The sequence below is a fragment of the Ylistrum balloti genome, unplaced genomic scaffold (assembly GCF_031769215.1).
Source record: "Ylistrum balloti isolate Yb309-2 unplaced genomic scaffold, AGI_CSIRO_Ybal_v1 Utg369782, whole genome shotgun sequence".
NCBI lineage: Eukaryota > Metazoa > Mollusca > Bivalvia > Pectinida > Pectinidae > Ylistrum > Ylistrum balloti.
In genome coordinates this window covers 3,140,429-3,167,131 of record NW_026781970.1, presented here as the reverse complement: position 1 = coordinate 3,167,131, position 26,703 = coordinate 3,140,429, and the positions used below count along the sequence as shown (strand labels likewise).

At 35.2% G+C, this 26,703-nt stretch overlaps 1 protein-coding gene across 1 annotated transcript in view; it reads right to left on the bottom strand.

Annotated features, from left to right (window-relative positions):
• Window positions 1-26,703, bottom strand: part of LOC132544204 (adenylate cyclase type 10-like) — an 81,266-nt gene that overhangs the window by 17,731 nt on the left and 36,832 nt on the right. Inside the window, exons 10-21 of the mRNA XM_060207772.1 lie at window positions 25,736-25,767; window positions 24,334-24,452; window positions 20,654-20,730; window positions 18,963-19,199; window positions 17,819-17,990; window positions 17,075-17,267; window positions 14,231-14,425; window positions 10,540-10,823; window positions 5,750-5,975; window positions 4,162-4,339; window positions 3,351-3,836; window positions 2,115-2,229 (exon numbers count right to left, since the gene is read on the bottom strand). Of these exons, the coding sequence (XP_060063755.1) occupies window positions 2,115-2,229; window positions 3,351-3,836; window positions 4,162-4,339; window positions 5,750-5,975; window positions 10,540-10,823; window positions 14,231-14,425; window positions 17,075-17,267; window positions 17,819-17,990; window positions 18,963-19,199; window positions 20,654-20,730; window positions 24,334-24,452; window positions 25,736-25,767 (2,314 nt within the window). The remainder of the gene's footprint in view (window positions 1-2,114; window positions 2,230-3,350; window positions 3,837-4,161; window positions 4,340-5,749; window positions 5,976-10,539; window positions 10,824-14,230; window positions 14,426-17,074; window positions 17,268-17,818; window positions 17,991-18,962; window positions 19,200-20,653; window positions 20,731-24,333; window positions 24,453-25,735; window positions 25,768-26,703) is intronic.

The following is a 26,703-nucleotide window of genomic DNA, read 5'->3' as shown; positions in this document are numbered from 1 at the left end:
TTTGTGTTACAACAAATAAACATGTGACCTTTTCCTGTAACATGATATAAACATGTAACCTCTCCCTGAAACAAAATATAAATATCTAACCTCTTACTGTAAAAATGTTATCATATATCCTCTTCCTGTAACATTATATTAACATGTTATGTCTTCTAGTAATCTTTTTTAAATGTTTTCTTCAGGATGGTAATGTCAATAGAATAGAAGATCGTATGACACAACCAGTAAAAGATTAGAGCATGTTGTTTCGGTGACTTAACGGTCACAGTCATCAGACAAATGACCAGTATAAAGGGTACTAGCACTGACATACAAAGTGTACGAGAAGGTAAGGAATTGACCAAGCTTTCAGCTGCACTTTAATCCTGTTCACACTAACGTCAAAATAATTGCGACGAGATATTTAACAGTTTTTAGACCTAAAAATACGCAAGATGATAACAATGTACTGTAGTCAATTCAACTACTGAACAGGGACTAGGGGCCACCATGACCACGTGTTAAACAAAAAATAGTCAAATGGATATTATATTGTTACCATTTGTTTTGTTTAAATGAATGAATCGGGATTATTCGAAAAGATGGTGAAAAAGTTCATTAGTAAGGAAATGCTTCACTTTACCAAGGCCATGGTAAAATTTAGCCCCTCCCCACCTTTAATTTCCCCATCCCAAGATACATTTTTTTGTTATGTGTGAGTTTAAATGAATGGATCGGGGTAATTAGAAAAAAAATAGTAAGAAAATCGTGAAATGCTTTACTTTACCATGGCCCATCCTAAAATATCACACCCCAGACATATTTTTTATGTGTGTGTTTAAGTGAATGAATCGGGGTAATTAGAAAACAAATAGTGAAATGCTTCAATTTGCCACGGCGGTGGTGCGTTTCAACACAATTGTGAAATGAACCATGCTTTACTTTACCATGGGCTTCACTTTATCTAACTACACCGGATTGGGCTTTGAATTTTAAGTCTCCCAAATTTTCCACTTTTTATATTCACATGACTGCCATCAGAATTACACATGGACAGCAGCAAAGACATCAGTTGGTTAGTTCCGTCATCATCAAATATTTCAGGATGCACTACAATCGATTCCATAGATAAAAAGGAAGGTTTAGGGTTTGTTTGTATATACGGATTTTGTGGAAATGCCTGCATGCAGTTTTAGAGTCTTGATCAAATTGGCTCAAGGTTTGTGTTTCAAATTATTTTCACTTTGATGGATGCTGATGGGGTAAAATAGAAATCCATCTTTTAACAGTAGTATTTTTTTCTGACGGTTGTTAGGAATTGACTTGTGGTTGTGCAGAGTGCATGAAACTTTAGCCAACAAATAAAACAGTCGAAGCAGTTTAAGTCCTACAATATCAAGATAGACTAACACTACCAATTTTATGACTAGTGTATATGGGAAAACTTTGTTCATTTCCATCCTGTTATCAAAAAGGCAAAATAAAAAGTAGATATGGTTCAAAGTAAAGTAATGTTTCCTTAATACATTATCATATAACTTTACACTCTGTGTTGAACAAAAAGTTATAAACTTATCCATGTCTAAATTCAATATCAACTTAACTTTATCTTTTTTATAATATCATTCGGGTGAAGTATAATCATTTGTTACCATATCACACCATAGATCAGAACAGCACACCACATTCGAAGTGAAGTATAATAATTTGTCACGCATTACACCAAAGATAAGTACAGCACACCAGATTGGAATGAAGTGTAATATTATTTGCTACATGAAAAAATTTGTTCTGGACGCAAATTTTTAACAAAGGGCATGAACTTTGTAACTAAGGGGTTGTTGGCTCTGACTTTAGTTGATTGCACATTGTCTTAGTAAGACCGATGTATACATCAAATTACTTGCCTAAGTGGGCACAGTTATGCTCCTGAACTAAAAGGACAGACCTTAAAGCAGCGACGACATGCTCCCTCGAAAAATTCTAAAGGAGCATGAAAGTAGCATGTAACTGTATGTAAGGACAGTAGATATGATAATTTTGCTGATTTATGTTTATAAAAAAAGAATTAATATTAGTGCAATGTTAAAGTGTTCTATTACAAAGATTTCATCCTGAAAGACAATACATACTCAGTATCCAGGGAAAACCCAAAACGTCTCCCACGTGTCTGTTGATACAGGTTGCTGCTTATATCCTCTACACGTGAACTTCTCTTTTTCCATCTTGCCTTTCTTATTGCGATATCTGTAATATCAATATCTATCTACTAAATAAAACCAGATGAAGAACTTGAAATGTGGTATTATGGTGTAAATTATTATTATCTAAATCTGTCTTGGGTTTCGTGAGATATCCTGTACATAAGATTTTATATTGTGAAAGTGGTCAAAGGTAACCTTTAACTTTGACAGGTGACCATTAAAATTTCTTAAGGTGTATATCTTGTTGGTATGAGTGATGTTATTGTGTAAATATAACCTAACTTTTATCAGGGCTTTATGTAAAGTATCCTGCACAAAGATTTTCATGTTTTTAAACTGTGGTACATCAAATGTGTTTTTTCATACCATGACAAGTCGCCACTAATTTTTTCAAGAGTAGAATAATGGTCATACATACATCAAGTGATTACTATACACCCGCTTTTATGAAGCTTTGTCATTACTTCTTTATCAGTTAATTGAAAAGATGTCATATCACAACAAGTAAGAGATTATGTGTGACGTTTCAATGACTAAATTGTCATGTTCATTTGCCTACACCGAGGTTGCATGTAGTGATATGTAAACCATATTCATCGATTCAAAGTATTCGTATCGATATGGATTAAAAGACAAAAAGCTCGTATTTTAGGAATTTTAGTTTGAATTATGATTATGATTCAAATGTTTTATATTTATATCTATAATAATATAAGTAGTGCTGTATTTTAATGTGTTTTATTATACTAATCAGTATGTATTTCCAGCGCCACAGAAGTACACATCAAAAGCGGTTAAATATGTTATTTGCCTTAATTAATTTTAAATGTTTACTTGATCTCAATTTTGTCTAAATATGATGTTAAGGTAACAGGGCTGTGTGTTGTTGAAACACGTTCTATTCAGTCTTTTTAATTTTATGATTTTTAGATCTGGGTTAAAGAAAAATTTTAAAAAAATAAGTGTCCGTTTTCTATCTCTCAGTAGCTGTAGCTCTACTTTATACTCTTTTCTATATTTGAACATGGTATTTAACGAAAATCAATTCGTGAGTTTCTGTTCAATAGGTAACTACGAACAGCTGTAATATCAAATACACCAATCAGTAGCGAACAATCTCCTTCACACTATCAACTACACTGTATGACTACTGACATTCTTTACCTGATCCTATCAACTCCTTTTCGCTGTTTGCTGAATTTCTTCCCAGTAAGTAGTAGGGAATCTTTGACCTGTACTTATCAGCCTGTTTCTCCAAATACTCTGCAGCTTTGGCATGGAGTTCAAGTCTCTGGCTCTCCATCAAAATTTCATAAGCAGTCTGTTGTATCAAAGCATTACGAAAACGCATTTTATTGCACAAATCCTGCACATACAAGTTCTCTTCTTTAACACAGTAACAAGTGTCCCATGATATTGTGTCATCTCGTCCCTGCATCATCTGATTATACCGTCCTGCTGGTATGTTTGCACACTCAAATATTCCATTGTAGGCAAGCTGTTTGAAGCACTTCCTTGCCTTCACTCTCTGTACTCGAGGAAGGATTGTCTCTACCATGTCCCGGGAGAAACTCGTCCCAAGTACAGCAGCACATTTCACAATTAACTGTTCAGAAGCTCTCATGGAATCTATCCTCGTCATGATAAGTTCTGATTTAGAAATGAAATATCAAATAAGAAAACCTGAGACATTTAGTGTATTATCTATTATAGACAACTGGGGAAAAAGTCTTTTGTTGCAATGGTTTTGTCATTTAATGTTTGAGGTGAGATAAATGAAAATTTTGATTATGGATTAGAATTACGAATCATCAGTTTTGAAGTTATTGTAATTAGCTCACAAAACCTGCAAAATAAAAAAATTATGAAGATATTTTAGAGACAACAATCGATGAGATCACTTTAAATCTGACAGAATTACTTAATGAAATATATATATGATTGATATTTTAAAACAGTCGATATCAAACATCACCTTTCATAGATTCAGGCACCTGAATCTCATTGGGATTTATTCCAGGAGAAAATACAGCAACTCTTTCAATCTTTGAATTATTTTCCTTATCCTCATCAGGACTAAGAGGGATTTCTCTATGAATAAAACCCAAATCTGCTAACATGTTGTGGCCAGACTCAGATTTCTGCGAGATGATCTGTAAAATTGTAGTATAATTATTGAATTGTTAATATCAAAACAAGCACTTAATCTACGATGAGTATCTTGAACTTAATCCGTCTCTAATCTGTCAAAACTGATACATGTAACTGACAGGTCTTTCAACAAGTGTTTGAAGAGCAAGAGAACCAAAAGACCTATCACAAAATATATTAACATCTCCAGGTAGCTTGGTTCTTTTCGACATATAAAAGAACATGATGTCTGAAAATGTTCCCCTTCACCAAAGGATATCCCAGACCACCCATCATTCCCACAGGAGGAATAGGAATTTAAAGAATTTTGCTCTAACGGGCCCTCGTTCAGGACTAGTAGCTATTTGTAGTAAAGTTGACGGATAGATATTTGACGATGCCATAGCTAAAACTCAGGTCCTTCAGACCATGTGAGCTGGAATTTATTCAAAATTTGAAATACCTGTTCATAGTCATCTTCTATAATAGTGTTTTTTCGCATGCAATTGTCATATTTCGTATTTATAGTTTAATATATGTTATTAACATGCTCAGTCTTTTTGGTGAATGGCTACGGAATGAATATGAACTCATAACCAGAAGGATCTCGCTTATGATTTATCTTTATTTGGTTTTTAAAAGCTCGTTTTCTTCTTTTTTCTTCTCTCCTCTGTTTTGCTCTCCAATATATGAAATTTGAAACTTTCTCTCAAGAAATAAAGATACTTCTTATCTTAAACTATTAAATTCAAGATGGTTGTCTGTCGACCATTTTGCTTTGCTGATTATTCCCAAAAAATAAATGGGCATAACTACGGAGTAAGGAAAGCCTACATATGTAATTTGCTTCATCAACTATTTCTCAAGGAATAGTGATAGCAAATATTGTTAAATGACTGATGAGGAACAGTGGCAGATAACAGCTATCTGATGGCGGGCTTAAAATGTGTACAGGTAAGGATTCCTCATATAGTTTCAGTATTATTTTGAATACGTCAGAGGGAAAATCATAATTATGTACCACTTGGATGCATGTTCAGATACCAACATTTATTCATGAATAGGTAATGGAAATGCCGTTTTTTCCCTTCTTTCGAGTGCAAAAATTTTGAGAAATTAGTGTTAAAACAATTCAATAAAGATTTCTATGTGTGATTTATCATTTGAGATCATTTACTCAAGGATATATAATAATTAGCCTACCAAAAGTCATTTTTTTTTGGTAAACATAGTCCTGTTTGCAATCTCATATGATTTTAGCGACTTTTTTTTTTATTAAAACAAGATGTTGTTTGTGCATAATAACTTATTGGACTCAAAAAACTTAAAATGAGACAAACTCTTTTCTTTTTGTGAATGTTGGGCTTTATCACAGGAAACTACTAACTAAATATCATCAATAGTGTTGGGCAGGTAAGATGTCAAGAACTTACAGAGGAACTTTTGCAGAAGATTTTGTTGCACTGCCTTAAGTCCAGATCACTTGTATCGTCATCCGTGTCAAGACGACGGATAAATTGACTGGGAGGTGCCACCATTGACTCAAAGTGTTTAAAATGACCACTGTATTGCAGAATAGTCAATTGTTTCTTTTCTACCATGTCCACTAGTAACTGTTCACACCAGGATGGCACACCATGGGTCATCTCTCTTAACATTCTGAAACATTCATAATTGTATGTCGTTAACATAACGTCAAATAGAGGAATAATGTTTTAAGATTCACCGTGAGGAAACCACTACCTTCCACATTTTAGCATGCATCAAATCTCTCAATGTATCAATCTTACTCCACATTTATGTTAGAGTGACCAGTCAACTCTCTTCCTATACAAAAGCTGCCTACTTTGACAGCCTGCCATAATGATTCTATTCACATCAACGGTGCACTTTTTAAAACCTAATTTGTATACGAATCCCCATTGTTAACAACACTTTCGATTGCTAGTGTGGGAAGCCTCTTTAATGTACCTGGGTTTTCTAGAACTGTTGGTCCATCATGTCAGAAATCTATCAAACAACTGAAAACCTGCATTTTCTTTATTGTATCTTACCTTGTTTGCACTGTTATACTAAAGACAGTAATACTTTTTCCCATATACGATTCTGTATGACATGTTACAATTCTAATGCAATGAATCACAGGTCTAGTAAACTTAGATTGGCACATGAAGCAATCACATCGCCTTTTTTGAAAGGATTATTTACGTCAATCATGATTTTAGAAACTTTTTATTCAACCTCATCAACGTATTTCCGTTTTCAATTTTTGCTGTCATTTATTGTTACACCATGCTCATTTTGATCAAGTGATAACACATTAGAACTACATTTAGAAAAAAAAATGTGTATGTGATGTGTATGATGCGTGTATATATATATATATATATATATATATATATATATATATATATATATATATGAATTTAAAAAACAAATCAACACTGTCTTGAACTAGTGCATTCACCATATCAGAGGCTATTCAGGTTTATATTGTGGTAATGTTATATTTTATGTTACACAAAAGTTTCACCATAATAATTCTGTAATTAAGGGATTTCGGCATTGGATTTGGTACACTTTTGTATGATAAATATATCCGATTATTCTAGTTTAAATGAAGGTAAAGTAATGCCATCGACATGAAATTTTAATACAGATGATTCTGCAATTAAGGCATTGCAGGCACTGAATTCGATACACTGCACACCTTCCTTGTATGGCTAACGTATACAGTACCATTATCCTAGTTTTAATGCAAGCAAGTCAATGCTTATAGTTCAAAACTTCAACAAAGGGCAATAACTCTGAAACTAAGGGATTGCAGGCCCTAAATATGATATATTGCAAAACTTCGTAGTATGACCAATGTATACATCACGTTTCATTAACCTAGTTTGAATGTAGGCAAAGTTACGCTTCGAACACGAAATTTAAACATAGGGCAATAACCCTCTAATTAAGGGGTTTTGGGCTCACACATTGGTGGACTGCACGAAAGGACAGACAGACGGACGGATAGACAGACAAAGCAGTGATTATATACGCCATCGAAATTGTTTTGGATCATAACAAGTTCACCACACTGTCTGGTCTTATGCTATAAACAATCCCGCCAAAATGAATGCATACTGTTGTTATGAAACAATCAGAACCAGACATTGAACCGGTTTGCAGAGGATTCACTAGGGCGGGAAAATATGGTGAAATGCACAGAAATGTTGGATCATTGACGTCTAAGCTGTACGTCTTAAAATCGGCAGCAAGTAATAATCAGCGACAATATGAGTTGTTCTCTCCAAAAAATAAATTTAACAATAATTATTATAGTCAGCGACATCATAGATATGATCTCAATACACCATTTTACTAAGTTTCATGTTTATGTTTGAAAAATTGTTAAATATTCCTCCATCGCAATCAAACTAAAGGAGTCGGTGTCTTCGATAATATATCTTAAATACTAAGTAAAATCAGTGACAGCTATAGATATATACGATCATGATACATCAATATACGAACTTTCAGTTTCATATGTGAAAAAAAGACAGATTTATGACACTTTTACACGAGCGAGAACAGCTTGGCATACCACATAAGTGCTTCTCGAAACCAATTGACCAACGACGACGAACGACGCTGAGAACAGACAAACTCCCAGTTAAATCAATTTAAAAATACGTCAAAAGACCCCTTATGAATAAAAAATAGATCATTAGTGGCATCTGACAACCAGTCAAAAAGTTTACGATTGGAATTGTAAGGATTGGTAAAAGTACCTTACAAGAGGCCCATTGGTCTTAACGTGCATCTGACTATATTGACCGATATATCAAAGAGGCCAAATAGGTCTCTACAGTTTACATTGTCGCTTCATAAAGACTTTTTCTGCAAACTTGAAATCATATTCCTTTTACGTGCTACTACACAAATACCATGACTTCTTGACTATAACTTGTAGAAACAGAAAAAAGATCATAACTCATTTGACCCCTGCGATCTTGAAAGAAGGTCAACATATATGTAATCATTTGACCACATTTGGTAACCTTTCATCAAATTATGTTAAAGAACCAATATCAACAGACTGGACCTTTTGATTATTAAGCAGTTGTTTGAAGATGTGACCCCTGTGACCTATACAAAGGGACACGGTCAATCACATGAACGAAATTGGTAACCCTTCATCCCAGTGTGCCACAAGCCCAATATCAGCAACCTACATATAGACACAAGGAGTCCTACGTGAAGAAGAGAATTCAAATCCCTCGTTATCATTTGTTAAAAAGATAAGTCTTGATGACATCAATGCTAATATCGGAGCCAATATATCTAATAGCCAATTATTGGTGAATTTTAAGCCGTTTCCTATCACTTTTTGCGATATCATGTATTTGCAAATATGCCTGAAGAGGTGAGTTCGCGAAATGAACATCATATTTATCTACACGCAGATTTTGTTAAAAATCTGTTTTAGTTTTCTGTCTATGAACATTCATTCATTCACATTCTGAGTTTACTACTTATTTGACCAATAGAAAATTCATCACGTCTTAAGCAATTTATAGCATAAAGAACATTCTTTGATATGCAATTCATATTTGATTTAAATGTAAACTTCAATCCATTCTGAAAAACAAAAGCACTATATTCATTTACCATAGAACATGTGCCACACCAGGTATCTTATATTTCGACATTTCTGACTATGAAATTTAGAAAAAATTCAATATTTGCTTCAAATCTTTAAATTCTCTTCCCTTTCCCACACTCCAAAATCAAGTTTAATGGGGTTTACTGAGAGTCTGAACAAGATTTCTTTAAGAGGGCTTCATTTGGTCACCATGGCCACCACCGAATGATAACCAATTTTTCTTTTTAAATGGTACCACTGCATTTGTCATCCTCATAAGTGCTTCCATGGTAAGGGTTTTGGAACACCTAATATGTAAAATTATAGGCTATGATTTGCTATAGCATTTAATAAAGTTCAAATAAAATCAATTAAAGGGCTTAGAATTATGGCTCTTTACATGAACTGGTAACCATGGCAACCATAATTTCTGCTTAAAAGCCTTCATGCACATTTGCGCAACTACACACAGTACCTAACATCTCTGTATAGTTTTACTGAAATCGGTCCACAACATCAGCAAAAGAAATCTGGAAAAAAATCTGTCTAATCATGGAGTTTACGTTACCAAAGCTACCAAATGACCTAAAATGATTTTGAAAATTGTACCATTCTAATTACTATCCCTTAAATCCTTATACATCAATGGAATCGGAAGTTTCCAAATTTCAACGAATCAGAAGCCTTCATCATGTTTCCGTATTTATGGCTTTGGAAATATATATTGTGACAAATAACAAATTAATAAATTACACCACTTGATCAAGTTTTAATAAAATTGATTAGAGGATTGATGAATTACGGCAATTATATGATTAAAAAAAATCATGTGTATAGCTATCTGGTTACTATGGCAACCCAAATTTCTACTAGATAAAAATTCTTCATGAACATCTACACATGGTCCCTAACAGTCCTACGTAGTTTCAGTGAAATCAGTTCACAGGTTTATGAAGTGCTGTCCAGAAAATGTTTTTTCCATAATAACCTGTGTATATAGACCTGGTTACAATGGAAATTATAGTATTTTAAAAAAAGAAAGATATTTTATTGTTGACGGTATGTAAAAGGTCCCTTTTTGATGCCTTTTTTGTATACCATTTCACATCACCTTTACTCGACAATTCTGAGCTTTAAAGTATTGTTTTAATTGGCATATTTCAAACTCGGGTACAATAACGATGTGTAATTCAAATCTTGAGCCTTCGAATCAACAACATTACCGTGTATGACGGACTTTGTAAAACAATTGACGAAGGAAGACAATGTGTAACTCGCATCCTGTCCAGGTCTTAAACTAATGCTCTACGGTACCAAATTTCCCAGCCATAAAATTCCAAACTGCTTGACCATTACACCACCACGACATTCCCTTTGAAGTTAATGTCGAATTGGTTAAGAGTATCCTGTTTCGTATAATGTTCCCTTAAATCTAAATGTGTATTTTTTCACTACTTATTGTAAGTATGTTAAGTAGAAAATCATACAACATATCCATATTCAAACATTATCAAGAAGCAATTGTCATGAAGAACCTCATTTTGTCTTAAAATATATTAACCAAAACAAATGTTAATTTTATCAACAGACCGTTCCAGCTCCTTTGGTATCCTGCTGACCTCCATAAGCTGGCATGCCAAAGCCGTCATAAATTTACTTTCAAGTCCAGCAATATCCAGCAGCTTCACCATCTTGCAGTCAAAGAATTCTGATGCAGCTGAACAAGATGGTGCCTCGACTGCCAGTGGTCTGACTGTGCTGACCACAATGACTCCTGGAACATTGATGAGAAGCAGCAGAAACATCCAGGATTTGGGGTCAATGTGATGAGCATCATCAAGGGCAATCACAGCGCCACCTAACTTTTCAATGCACTGTTGAGATAAAAAAAATCAGGATACTTACAGATACTTTTATCTATAACCCCAGGTATATACAACGCCTGGGCCTGTATTGTTCTTCTAGTTCAGTTTGTGATATTGCTTTATCTGAACTGCTGTAAACGTGTTTTACAGATTTATATCTATTTTCCCTATTAGACTCCTACTCTCTGCCTCAATGGTGGTCAGAACCATTGTTTATAAAAAATTGAATCCCTTCATCCAAGGATCCTTCAGACCAAACTGGGACTGAATCCATGCATCCCTATAGTGGAAGAATATCAAAGAATTTTCCCTATTAGGCCAGGCCCCTACTGCCCCATAAGGCCGAGGCCCATGATTATTACAAAATCGATTTTCCTTCATCAGAGGATTTTTCAGATCAAATTGAGATAAAATTCTTACATTCCTAAACAAAAAACTCATACGTGGTATTCAATGTTCATCAACAAAAGGGTCATGATCTTAACAGTTACCTGACAATCGACGAAAGGAAGGACAGAATTCGCTGATGGTGGTCTGATAAAATCTTTAATGAATCAAATCTCGAACATTCCATGAACGTATCAGAAACTCATAAATGATAGATTTTGTTTAAGAAAAAACAGAATGGCTAATGTGGTTACCATATTGAAGTTTTGATCAAGCTCAAAAATAACATCCCTCAGACCAAATTTTTGTTGAAATCAACTCAAGTATTAAGAAGGAGTAACATTTTAAAGCAAAGTGTTGTCTTACTATCCTACTGAGGTCACATCCCCAGGTTCCTAGGGGTCGAATAAAATTTCGGAATTAAGAAATAATTCCCAAACCAATGATGTTTCAGACCAGTTTCCATTTTCATCCAAGATATTGTTATCTATCTGAAATGCACACCTTTGACTAAGTGGCGATAACCTCGTTGTGGGTAGCCAACATATGTAATGTCACATGTTCAACGCTGTCAAAACAGTCGTTTAGAAATATAACGGGCTGCTCCAATAATGCGTTTCATATGCAAGCTTTTTAGACCCCTGTGTGATACATTCTGTTGACATTTACGTGTGTAGTATATTTTTGAATCCTAAGTTTTTTTTAGAAACAACTTTTTGCAATTTCAATAATGAAATTAGTTCGTATTGAGCAGACAATCAATGTACTTTATGCGGGTGCCCTAACACACGCTGTTTTTTTAACTGCAATCCAAAAGAATCCTGTTTTTCATAATTCATTAATGTAAGGACTGGAAGTACAATTATAATACTTTTGATTATCCAATTGGTCTGTAGGAAAATATTATGAACTCATTGTTCATACAATGAAAACGTAACTGATTCAGAATTTAAACATATTAATGAAAGCGCACCCAAACTCTTTCTTAAACAAATACAGGTATACAGTTCAAATTAACAATAATTACACCAGTACCAACTAAATTTAAGAATGTTGCAAAACGAGAACTGTCTGTTTTAGTCTCACAAAGATAATTAGTGTATCAATGAACCGTTTGCTCAGCTTAAGCAGTTTATTCGTAAGTGTTTTCTTCAAACTGAGTAAAAACTTTTCCTTGTAATCGAAAACAATCCTTAAGAAATTAGGTAAACTTGGAAAATGGAAGACGCATAATCTATACCGGATATAACTTCAAGTATGGTTACCCAGCGCCAACCTGTTGACATCACTATGATGTCATACTTTTACACAGGTATAAAGGTGTATATTGGGATTCTTGTTGTGCATGACAGCACATGACTGGTGAAGTAGCATTTTAAACAATATATTGCCTAATTTCCCTTTTTCAGGCTTCGCCCCCAGTCCCTTGGAGTCGGATCAAGAATTAATTGCCCACTCCTAATGATATAACATAAAATTTGAATGAAATATTTTTGAGCATTAAGAAAAAGAAGCGTTCGGAAAGAAATGTTGTCTCACTTTTGGCCCCGCCCCAAGGTCCCTAGAGGTAAAATAAACTTCCTGAATTCAAGAAATAATTCCTCACTCACAATGATGTTTCAGACCAAATTTGGTTGAAATCATTAAGAAAGAGTAGCATTTTAAAGCAAAATATTGCCTAATTTCCTCTTTTGGGGCCTGCCCCTAAGTCTCTAATCATCTTTCTGAATAAAAGAAAAAATAATTGCCCACCCCTTAACATCTTAGTATAGTGCAGACGCAGTTTTCTCCAACCTTTTTGATTTTGAATCATAAACAATAGTAATAAATTCATTTGTATTTTTATTCTAAGTATACTTTAAGTTTCAGCATCAATCAATAACTTGACCAAAGAACTTTCAAAAATGGTGAAACTAGAACTACAAAAATAATGATAAAAAGAATAAAATAATCAAAATAAAGCTGCAATTGTTTCATATTTGAATACTTCTGACAGTAAAATTTTCTATTCTTCTTAGTATAACTGGTGGTTTCAATGTTATAAGCATGGTCTTATGATTTAACTCCGATTTGTCTCTCCTTGTACTGTTTTAGGGTGTCAATGTCAGTACTTCGTATCTTTATATTTTTCTTCTTTTTTTTTATATTGTGAGATGAAATTGATTCTTTTACTCACCTCATATATATTGGTTTTTAATTACTGATTGTTGGATCAAATTGGTTCTTTTTACTCACCTGATATATAATAGTTGTTAATTATGTTTTGTTTAATAGTTATGTGAGACTTTTCAATATATATTATTTACCACAGAAGCTAAACAGCAGAGTAATTCCTCTTCTTTAACTTGGATTCCCTCAGCAGATTCTGATCTCTGAAACTTAGATAAAAAGAGGCCCAATGAGTCTACATCGCTCACTTGGTATTCAATGTGCATATCACAAACATATGAACATTTACACCATTGGCATTCAAAGTGGGCACATCAAATCAATTTTAACAAATTTCCACCACAAAGAGCTTCTGATACTTAACTTGAAAAGGTGATAATTATGATTTTAATATATAAACAAGTGATAAAGAAACACTGAAGATGTTTCTCGGCAAGACGTCGAGTATGATGTTGAATATTTAAAATAAGAATGAAGATTAATCCATACAGAAGAAACTGCAAAATTAACAATTTGTTTCTGGTAAGTGATTTAGGAGTAATTGAAGGAAAATGAAAGAGAACTCTGTAATCTGAAATCGAAATGGACTTCTTGTAGAGGCTGGCTAGTCAATAATATCCCCCAATTGCTCTTTCCACAACCCTGATTCTCCTAGGCATGGAGTTCAAAAGTGAGTTTATCCTTCTCATTGGTATGTTGGCCCATTATTCCAAGCGAACTGCTCTCAGTTTGGCCAGAGTAACAGTGGGAGGCTGGCGTTGTCGAACCAGTCTATCCAGCTGGTCACCAGTGCTCAATAGTGGATAGGTCTAGTGGTGGATATTGTTGTTAGTGAGGAAGTCGCGATAGATCCTCGTTACATGGGGCGGAGCATTATCCTGCTGGAATGTGAGGTTGCTTTGCTGCAATAATTGGACATGAGGTCGGATGATCTCATCTCTATACCTAGCAGCAGTTAAAATATCCGCTACCACAACCAGTGGTGATTTAACTCCATGTGAGATTCCTCCCCACACCGTAACCCTTCCATCCCCAAACCTATCCGTCTCGAACATCTGTTCGAAAAAGGGTGAACCGGGACTCTTGAGTAAACAAGACCCGCCTCACCTGCCTCAATGGGAATATATATGCTGTCATATAAGCCATAAGAAGCTGGCGACGAGCAGCGGTAAGGGTCAGACCTACAAACGGGTGACGTGCCCGCAGACCAACTTCCCGGAATCGTTTCCGTAAAGTTTGTGCATGGATAGGACAGTTATAAGTACCTATGGTATGAAGGGCAGATTCAGTGGCAGTAAGGTGCCGATTGCGCAAATGCACGAGACGAATAAATATGTCTTGACATTGTGACATCACGCGCGGACTTAGATCTGTCAGCAACCCGCCCCGTTTCCCTTAAACGTGTAACAAGGCGAAAGTATTGACACCGAAATCTCTGACAACCTGTATTTGCCTTTGACCTTACATAATCTTTGCAACGGCCTGATCCCTCTGAATTTCCGTCAGCCATGATGTGCAACATGCTTGACCGATTTCCATTGTTTTTTTTTTTTTTTTTGAACAATGCGTTCGCAAGACATTGGAAATAATGCCACCCTGCGTTTCTTTATTCATTGAGTATAATTTAGAAGGAAATGCCATTCCTTATGTTTTCAAAATCTGTTGGGTATTGACCTAGAAACTCCTTTCCGCCAAATATCCTCCTTCTTGGACTTTTGGGTTAAACAAAGTCTTTTACATGACTTTCACAAGAAATCTGATTCCTGTGACCTTTAATATCAGTCAAGGTAATTTCTTTTCACCGGCCTGGTCAGGTGTCATCCTAGAGAAACCTATCAGTTATATACCATGCTTCTGCACCTTTTGGTTATCAGAAAGAGCATATTACAATTGCTTGAACGAATTGTATAAAAAAGAATCAAGATAATTTCTTTTTTTTAATTTGTCGGTATTCATCATAGTAACCTATCCAACAAATACCATGTTTCTGCGCCTTTCTGTTAGTGAGAAGAAGTCGTTTAAAAGTTTTAATAAATTTGACCCCTGTGACCTTGAATAAAGGTCAAGTTCATTTCTTTTCACAAACTTTGTTGACATTCTGTGCCTTTTGGTTAGTCAGAAGAAGTTGTTTAAATGTTTTAACAAATTCGACCCATGTGATCTTGAAGATCAAAGTCAGTTTCTTTCGAAAAAATATGCACATGACCATAGACAAATTTGTCTGAGAAACAAAAAACGTGGAGAGCCATATATTCAGGTCTTTGTGACTCCCCCAGGCTTGTTTAACTTTATCTCAACAAGTCAAGACTTCCACGATATTGTGTTTTCTCCTCGCTGACTTCTATCACAGAGGACTAATATCTATCAATATATCAAATTTTCAGTCATGACACTGCAGACATGAATTCCCTTTTACGAAACTGCATGATAAGCATGATTTTTCTGTCTATGGTCGATTAGTCCACTCAAGGTTCCTATTCCGATAATCGCTGATTTTCTTCTGTCCTTGTTCAGCAAGCACAGTCTAACACCTGGAACTATAGCTGGCTATCGATCTGCTTTGGCCAATGTCTTTTCATTTCACGGCAGACAGGAAGACATCACTTCCCATTCTTTGCTCTGCTTAGAGGTTTTGATAGGCCTAGAATTATGAGGCAGTTAGCCCCACCATAGAATCTAGAATTTATTTTGAGTTCCTTGACTCAAGCCCCTTATTAGTCTCTTGGTAATGTCTCTAGGAAGTTATCTACTTTAAAGACGGGTTTTCTCATTGTCTTGGCTTCTGGGCGTGCTTTTGCTGCGAGTAGATCAGACAATAGCAGTTTGATTTGCCTTTGTTGGAGGGAGTGCTCCTGAGATCGGTTGTTTCTGCAAATCCAACTAGATCAGATATCACTGCTCAGTCCGTCTCTTAATGAATCTGATCAATCTGATGAAGTGTTACGCAGGTGGTTCAAGGTAAGGCCTCATGAAGTCAGGGCTCTTGCTACGTATTTGCTTCATTTCTCAGGCTCCTCTCTTCAGGAGGCCATAATGACTGTCTTCTGCCGAGGACAGGCCACCTTAACTGACTTTTAACAGAGATCTTGGTTTCAATTTCTGCTGACTTTTTCTATCTTGGTCCTTTGGTCGTGGCAGAGTTGGTGGCTGTTCTCTTTTCTGTTAGTCAGAAGAATCTAACGATGTCTGTCTACGGGCAGTTTTTATCCTTCAAATTTCTCCTTTGGTGTTATTCTGGCCCTTCTTATCGCCTTGTATTGAGTTGGCGCTAGGATTTGAGGGTTTCCTCTACGGTAAGACGAATTTGCATAGAAAAGTTATTATTACTTAAATGAAATTTAGGCTTTTCTTGTAAAACAATTTGATTATGATGTAATACTTACCATAAAATTACAGAGTCCCTACTTCAATTTTTTTCGAAATTCTTTCCTTCCCTTTCCTCTCTATCCTGCGCTTTCCCCATGGCGTTAGTGATAAAGAAAGACCTATCTCTGGTCGAGCGGAGGTACGACAGGCAGGAAAGAGGGGTTCTCTTCAGGGGTTTATTGGGCTCTCTTTTTCATTTATGTTATATTCAAATGAATTGTAATTGGAGGAAGATATGCATGCTAAAGTTATGGTAAGTATTACATCAAGACAATTGATTTGAAAAGATAAATAACAATTCTCTCATTTGAGTAGAGGGATAACAACAGTGTACTTACATTTGAGGAGAGGATATTATTCAGTTTGTGAAGAGCAGGTATGTACCCTGCTCTTTTGAGACTATCCATCAATAAAGGTTCTTTGTTCACTTGGTAGGAGAAGCCAGCACTGTTCAGAAGTGTCAATATGATATATTTGGCAAGAAAGTTGGCGTCAAACAGATTATCAAGCTTTAGCATGCAGGATATGACTCTAGAAAAATAAAACAGCAAAATCATCCAACTAAGAGTTGACACAATACACAAAGCACAATACCGTCGATCGCACAGAATTAAAATCGTGCTATAAGGAACCAATATTGAATCTTAACCACGGGAACTATGTTTAGTCTTTGTTGAGCAATTTCGGATAGGAGTTTCTAGACAGTTCTCGGGTTTCAGCAGGTGACAAAATATTAACAAGATGAATTCATCAATGTGAGGTTGGTTTTGATACTAATCTATGGGGATTCAGTTTCTGATTCTATAGACAGATGAGTGTCCGACCAAATGGACACGTGTTAACTTTACAAAGTAGCTTAGAGCTATTTATAAAAAGAAATTTACATCTGCCGTTTCCAACCATTCCCAGTACGATATCTTAAATGGTTTAGAGACCTGATATTGTATTGTTTCGCTAGACCAATGGAGTAACTGACCATCATTATACAATTCATTATGTAATAATGATTGCTAGATAAAGTTTTCAAGTTACATTATCAGATGTATGCGGCTTTCAATTTTGAATAATGAAAATCATCAGACCTGGTGCCAGTTTTTTCTGCCTTGACAATGAGGTGATCTAAGAGACGTGTTTTGCCTATTCCAGCAGCTCCAACAAAGACAAAGTGTTGACAGACGGTGTAGCTTCCACTGTTCTCCAACTCTGTCAGACGGCATAACTCTTTATAGAAGACATTGTTTTCATATATCCGTCCTGTAAAATGATAAAAGCGAAGATTTCCCCCTTCTTTTGTCTTGTCGCAAAAAAAAAAAAAACAAAAACAAAAACAAAAACAAAACAAAACAAAAAAACACAATAACCATTACATGATCATTGGTTATTATGTAATGTAAAATTGCAAAGTAAAAAAGCAGTACTAGATATAACATTGAGGTCTCATTTATAAAATTCTACAAATAGAGCTTGTCAAAACTCATCAAATATCTAGCAACTGTTAAAAGAGCGTTTGATTCTACCCAATCTGACTTCATTTGGTTATGATCTTAACGTCATTTCATTACATTAATTTCAAGCTTAGTGTACAAAAGGATTGTAGTACTGTAAAAAAAAAAATCCAATCAATTCATTATCGTCTCTTGTGCTGTATACACGTGCATCATACTCTTCATACTGTGCATTGGTCTAACTAGAGTGATATTATATCAAAAAATCACATATATAATTTTCATACCGGTTGTAACATTAAATGTCTATTGTATGTATACTTACCACTTATGTTTTTAGCACTAATCACTGGAGAATAAAGGTTCTAATAACAAATAACCCAGGAGAAGCAAGAGCTCTTTTTAATCACAGAACAACTTTTGACCAAGGCACATTAAAATAAAAAATACGTAAATTTTATTGTCAAAACAAATTCGAGAAATAGGAAACAACTGCCATTTTCAACGACTACATTGTAATTTCCAATGAATGCACAGGTAAACATTAGTATAGTTTGACTATTTTGCTACATCTACACACATTTCAAATATTTCAGAAAGATGATTTGCTCTACCTCATGGAGAGGAATGGACTAGATTTTAACAACTTTCAAATAAAACATCATCCTATATCATGAGATGCTGATATGACATTTGACAGACATAATGATCACAAGATATTGTGACTGTAATAATCTAACGTTGAATTCATTTGCTATCTGTTGCTGTAAGCTAGAATTACCTAGCAATGGATACTGGAACCTGGTCACACTATTGAGGTGTTCAGAAATAACTGCATCAGATTCTGTGTACTCTCGGATGAGCCCAATATTGCGGAGTCCCTTCATGCGTTTGGTGATGAGTACCTGAAAGCTGTTAGTCGGCAGTCGAGAGAACTGGAAAGTGTTGTCATCACACGTAATCTTGTCTGGATAGTGTGTCATCAGGCGTGCCGCCATGTTTACCTTACTCCCAATCACTGAATACAAAAGTTCATATGAAACTAATTCCTTTTATTGTCTTTCGTATCTACTTAAGTTATTCATTTTTATGTCTACAATCAAGCACAAAAGCACAAAGGTCAGATGGGCATACCTTGATCACCTTGAATTCTGTTCACAATACATTCACTTCAAATCATTGACAAGAACGAATCTACCAGCCAGATGTTACGATCCTGAGTCTTTTTGTTTAATCGGAAGAAGTTGTTTGAATGGTTAACAAAATTTGACCCCTGTAACTTTGGAACGTTAGATATAGTTCAAGGTAATTTCCCCTTCGAGACTTTGTTAGAACAGAACAGAACTTTATATAATAACCCAGATCAATATACAGGAAATATGAGCAACATAGTACATAATGAACCATAAGTAGCGCTGGCCTAAGTAGCATGGAGACTGTTATAACAACCTACAAGCAATACATCGAGATTTTAGGCCTTTTGGTTGATCAGATTTGAAAGTTTTAACATATCTGATCCCTTTGTCCTTGAATATGGATCAAGATAAATTAATTTCCCAAATTTTGTCAAGTTCCACCATAAGAACCTACCAGTCTCTATTGAGTTCATTTCTACCATGCCAGGGGGTGGAGACCAAACATTTGCACAAAGCTGATCCGCCTTCAAGCAAGAATTAGGACAGAATGCTGGCATTTTAAAGAATCTACTCTATTTTCCCTACTGGGCCATGCCTCTTCTACAGGAGCTGAGACCCACCATTTATAAAGAAATGAATCGCCTACACTAAAGGATGCTTCAGACAAAATTGAGTCGAAAACCTGGAATTCCTAAAGAATAAAAATTTACTATAATTCCCCTTTTGAACCCCACCTTTCCTGTCCAATGAGGCCGAGACCCAGTTTACACAAAATCGATTTCAAGGATGCTTTAGACCAAATAAGGTCAGAAAGCTAGCACTTCTACTGAACGAAAATATTTCAATATCAATTGCTTTATTTCTCCTCTTGGGTTTTGCCCTCCCAGATCCGTTAGGCTGAGACTGATCGTTCATACAAAATTAATTCCACTTCAGCAAAGAATGCTTACAGAATTTACTGACCTATTCCCTATTTAACCTTGCCCCACCCACATTTTTGCTGATTCCCCTTTTGGGCCCTGCAACTCAAGCTCCATCATTTATATCTTGAGGATGCTTTTGACCAAATTTGACAGACGAAACCACAGAATGGCATAAGCTAGTTTAATGGCTTTTTTAAGAGCTAATAAAAGCCATCGTACCATCCGAGGTGGGCAATTAGTGGGAGTCGTGTATCTGAGTTTGTGGTGAAGGTTGTATAGATTGAACACTGGAAATAATGGTGTCAATCATCGGATCTAAACTATTCTAGACTCTTAAGCATTATTTGCTATGATTTGCAAACAATTAAAACAAGATTTGTTTGAGTGTACTTGTGGTATAAAATGCACTTTACCTGAGTATTCATGTCTATTTTTGTGTCCAATTACACCGCAAAAAGTTGTTCCTGTAGTCACACCGATTGACACATTTCTGAAATTTATTTAATAAAATACATTATTGTAACAAAAATTCTAAAAAAAACCCAGAGACCCAATAAAAGTAACCTTTGTTATGTACAATGTGTCATTCTTTTTCACTAAGCCCTCGACTTACAGCCACTGAAAGACGATCTTCATTCAAAGAGGTTTGAGAACGTCATGAGTATTTATAAATAGCTGGTATATATAACCAGCATGTGCTTGAACCTGCCATCTTTTTTCTTAAGTAGTGAAAGAGAGAGACTTGTTTGATTTATTAACTGTACAGAAAGCGTTTAAGGGTTTTCATTAATGCTATATACATCCTGTTTTTCCGTTGACAGCTGTAGATTATGCGTGTACAACTGTCAATGTGTTTTGTTGTAGCTATCCTTGTTTGAAGTCCGTAAGGTAAATGCGCAGGTATTACAAAAGATGTATATACCTAAATAATGTTACGGCCACAGCAGACAAGAACGATGTCCTGTCGTTGTTCCAGTCAAGTTCTAGTGGGCTATGACGAAACTTCTGAAATTGACTATAAGCTCTGCTTACGCTGTAAGAAGAGTTCTAAAAAAGGTCAGAGGTCGAGTGACCGTGAAAAACCTTAATAATGGAGTGAATACCATGTAGGTCGGACTGGTTACCAATAATTGGGACAGCGCCGCTGCTGGTAACATCACTAGTGCACAGGGAATCAAGGCTTAGTGCACGGTACCGGTGGATTTGTCAATCTGTTCAGCAGAACAAGCCATAAATATGTTTATTATAGACATATTTGATTACACCAGCTAGCAAATGGGAAACAGTGCAACTAAAATTGTTAAGTATTTTAAACCAGACCGGAACCTTGGGGCTTTCTGCTAGGGTGGTGATGAAATTTGGGACATTGCTCAAAATACAGGTGAGGAGATATTAATCCCTTATAATTCTGAATCCCTGGCCATAACTATAGATAAGTAGTGCTGTAGGAAAGTGAAGGTCATAAAGAATTTTTGTTTTGATCCTAATGAGATCAGCAGTTCAGCTGAGGAAAGGCAGCTGATAGATAATGAAATATGCGATATGTTTTATAAGATTTTAAAAATGAATCAAAATTATGGTATTTCAGCTGAAGAATAACCAAACTACGGTAGACTAATAAGCATCCTTAGAGTACAACGTCAATTTTAAAAAAAAAATCAGTTTTGATTCCAACTAAATAACTGATAACTGACAGTTCATGGTATTTCTTTTAGGAGAAAAAATACAGAAAATACTACAACGGTGTAATAAGTGTACAATCAAGTCTGAAGTTGTCTTTCGTAACTTTGCGTCACTTATTGCCTCTAACGTAGAATTACTGGACCTTTAAATCACAGACCTCTAGAGAGGGACAAGATAGAAGGGCTTCGCATAAGTGACGACAATTCTGAGCAAAGTGTCAAAGAAATCCATTGGTGGAAACAAACCATAAATGTGAAAAATGGTAAAATAATCAGGGAACCTCTTCCTGTAGTGTTGGTAGAAAATGATGCATCCGGAAAACGGGAAGCTATATGTAGGTATATGTACTAGTTCAGTGGTTAATATGCATATTAATCATCCAGAGTGGATGGTTATCTTTCTTGGAATAAAAGCATTTTTCTTAAGCAATTCTGATCTAAGCTTAGGCATTCAGTCTGAGAGTTCACCAGTGGTAACATACATTAAATTATGATATAGATGGTATGCACTCAGGTCACCTGGACAGGTTATTTAGACAGATTTGGGAATGGTGTCTAGACAAGTCCATTGTCCTTACTGCACAATACATCATTCCCGGAGATTTAAATATAAACGCAGATGGATGATATAATGCTGTACATATTTCCAACAATTAGTTTATCGGACAGAATTGTGTCAGTGAACAAGTGCAATTATACGTTGATCAGGCATACCGGTCTTGCGCTTTTGTTGAATCAGGAATGCACTGAAAGATCATGGACTTTCAGCACATGCCCTCTCAGTCATTCAAGCAGTATGCACACGACCGGAGAAAATGGATTATTTGGTGTTCTACACGGAACACTAGTCCATCTCTCTCAATTGAAATTCAGGTAACAGAATACACAGATGTTATTTTAAGTCATCTGACGCGATGGGTCACGTTGACATATTGCCATCGAGCATCGTATGTCGTTATGCGCTGTCCGTAAACCTTTCCTTTAAGATACTATAATTGTTTAATGCCTTGGCTGATTTCAACCAAATTTGGTCTGAAACATCATTGGGGTTGAGGAATCATTTCTTAGATTAAAAGAGTTTATTCGATCCTTAGGGGCTTCAGGAGAGGACCCCAAAAGGACAAGTTAAACAATATTTTGCTCCAAAACGATGTTCCTTCATAATGCCCGGGTAGATTTCAATAAAATTTGGCCTGAAACATTATTAGGGAGAGACATTGATATCAAATATGCATGAAATTATCCTGCGATTGTCTTTTCCGCTCAAACATAACTCATCTAGAACTACTACTCCAGTTTCATTCACACCACTGGAAGAAATATTTGGAGTTGAATAAAGAGACATGTTATTTTTTTCAGCCTGATGAAAAAATTTAATTTATCACATTTGTCAGACCACCGTCAACGAGTTCTGTGGTTTGCCCATTTATTTGTCGATTGTCAGATGACCATTAAATGTCATAGCCCACATGTAAACGATGGAGCATCTTATTTTGTTATTAACACTCATAAATCTGTGCTAACAAGACGTGGCCTGTATTGGGGGTTAAATGGTCTATGGGCCCAATGCATATTATCAGACTGATGAAGACTTATTTTAACTCTTAACCTCCTAAACTGAGAAATTCATGTACATGGGCCGTTTCTTCCAAAGTGCTTAATTACTTAAGAATTGAAATAAAATGTAACATAGGTTACAGCTATATATTGAACATTGATATATATTATAAGGAATATCAAAATATCGCAGACGTTTCTGTGGTTTGTTGATCAATGCTATGTGATATCTTCGTAAGTCGAGGGCTTAATGAAAACGAATGGCCCCCTCTTCACTGTATCTTCAAAGTTAAGAAGGGGGCACTCTTAGAACTCTTCCCATCCCACCTGTGATCCATTTTTGTTGTTGTGACAAGTCAAAGAAATTATCTGTTTAACAAATGTAACTTAACTATATTGTATGTACATACAATTACAAATTGTTGTTGCTGAAAACAATTTACGTTTGAGAAACGCAACAATTTTAATAATTTTCAGTAGTAGAATCTGTAAAAACAATACAACCGCCCATACTCACACAATCGAGCTTTTTATATCAGGGTATATAATTGTACATAACATTAAACTGTCAACCTTTCAATTTCCTTCTGTTCTCAATGAAAAAAGCACGATGTACTTGAAGTGTTATTTTGCATTATAAACTGTTTAACACAGTAAACTTTACCCCTATTAAGTACAGAAATCATGTGTCAGTTTAGTTTTTTTTCACGTATGATTTGGATTCACATTCTACCTTGGATCAGTAAAACTACATGGCAAGAGATATAGTTTCAGAGCACACTTTCCTTAATCCTTTCCAATGTAATGATTGCATCTGCTTGATAAATGAACAACACTAATCGTATATAACTTACTTCACACCTTCAATTTTGACCAAGGTTTTCCTCATTTTGTAGGAACACATCAGAGCATGAGCACAGTCTCTCTCATGTTTGTAACCAGGAAGTCCGAAGATTACCAGAAATGTACAACCCTATAATCGTAAATCAATTAAATAAGCGCGTCTTAACTCAATTAAAATGAATTGAAATTTCTTTACAAACTTTTTCTTATTTTTCTCATTACATATGTGACATAAACTATACTAAAAAAAAAAAAAAAGAAACGCACAAAGTTCTCCCCTACACTACACTGTACAGTATTAACAAAAGAATGGAACAACATTCCCTTAAGGCGAATTAATGTTCTCATGAATGAATTCAATGCATAAGAGAATTCGTGCAAGAGGTGCCCACACCAGGTACTGAAGTGTCAATTTGTTCTAGAGTATTGTAAAGAGTAGGCTTGTCCTTTCACATTGATATAAAATTTTGTACAAATTTTCCATAATGTCATAGGGTAGTGATTGAATAATTTAATTGTGCGTTTTTTTGTTTGTTGAGTATATACTCAGTAAAAAGCCATTCCCTATGCAGTTTGTATTTTCGTGACGCTAATGGAAGTTCCACTGTGGTTTTCGTATCACAAATACATCGACTTTTAATAAAATGAGATAATATCACAATCATGATCAAATAAAAGTGCACAAGGTATCAAAGCATATACCTCATTGAAATCGGTTAACATTAGAAAAATAAAGGGTTTAATTTGTTCCAAACAGAAGATCCATTACAATTGCCTGATAATCGTTTAGGAAACTTAAATTACACCAGTTCTCTTACCTCTTTCATAAAACACCTACAAATTGTATATTCAAGTTACTAGATTGAAACTGATTTTTGGGTTAAAATGATCTCCAAACAATCAGAAGTGATCTGGAGGCCTTTTGAAAACATTAGATCCAAAAACTAAATTTGAAATTTGAATACAGATAAAACGTAAAAAAATACCTTGTGATTCTAGCATTATCACTATTTGAGAAGGTTATGAAGTCAAGTCCCTTGATTCACCAACGAGTATTTGAAACCAACGTGGGTAAAAATCACAGCACAGTTTTTGGTTCTTGAGAAGAAGTCATTTGAAGATTTAACAAATTTGACCCCTATGACCTTGAAAGTAGGTCAAGGTAATTCATATCAAGAAATATTGTAGCCCACCATCTTATGTTGAGCTTTCGTTTGTGTTATTGAGAAGATTTCAACACATTTAACCCACGTGACCTTGAAATGTTGACAAGGTAATATCAGCATCCTGGGACAATATTTTTTATTGTACCCAGGGCCATTTTGTTATTGAGAAGATATTGTTTGAATGAAAAACGACGCACGGCGATGGACTATCACGATGACAAAAAATACAGGTCTATAACTTCCTCACCTTATCAAATAGAAAAGCCTTGTTCAAACACCCTGCAACATATGAAAATAAAGAATATTCTTATTTTTAAAAAAACCTCTTTTGCACATGTAATGCACATGAAAAATGTTCATTGAAGTATCATCCAATGTTGATAATTCTAACCTATTCTAACTATAGTACATAACAGCCTGCAAGGCATTTATTTTAGATATGATGCCCCATTGTGTTTACGACAGAATACTAAACAAGCCATATTTATCCACAAACAAGACGCCAATGGGCCATAATGGTCATCTAGCTTTGAAGATCTATATATGATGTAAAAGCAACAGTAGTCGTAGGAACAAATATTAAAATGTGAAAACAGTTCAAATTCTGAATATCATAACAGTAAAGGTAAACAAGAGGCCCAACTGAATGAATCGCTTACGTGTTCTTACGCTTACACAGACGATTTAAGTGTCAATTTCTGCAAACCTCAGATACCATTTATCAAGCACGCTTCTTCACAAATACCACGACCAAGGAACTATTCATTAATGATAACCTTGGAAGTGGATAAAAGGTAATTTAATTTGAAAACAACAGGTACGTCTTCATGAAATAATGCTATAGAACCCAATATCAATAGCCTTTAGAATATCGAGACAAAGTCGGTTGAAGAAGATGTCTTATTTCAAACTTTGTAGCCTTACATCCCAGCACATAACAAATCTAATATCAGCATCATTGCCCATTTTAGTTATTGAGAAGTAATTATTTGAAGATGTTAACAAATTTGACCACAATTGAAAAGAACTTTAGTGAGAAGCTATTTAAAATTTTAACTTGTACATATTTGATCTCTGTGACCTCTAAAGAGTATCAAGGTCATTCACTTGGTATCCATTCATCTCAGCATGCAAAAGACTTTTTAATTTTTGGAAAATAAGTTTGAATGGAAAGTTTTCACGTAGGGCACGACGACAGACAAACCATAATGGTTA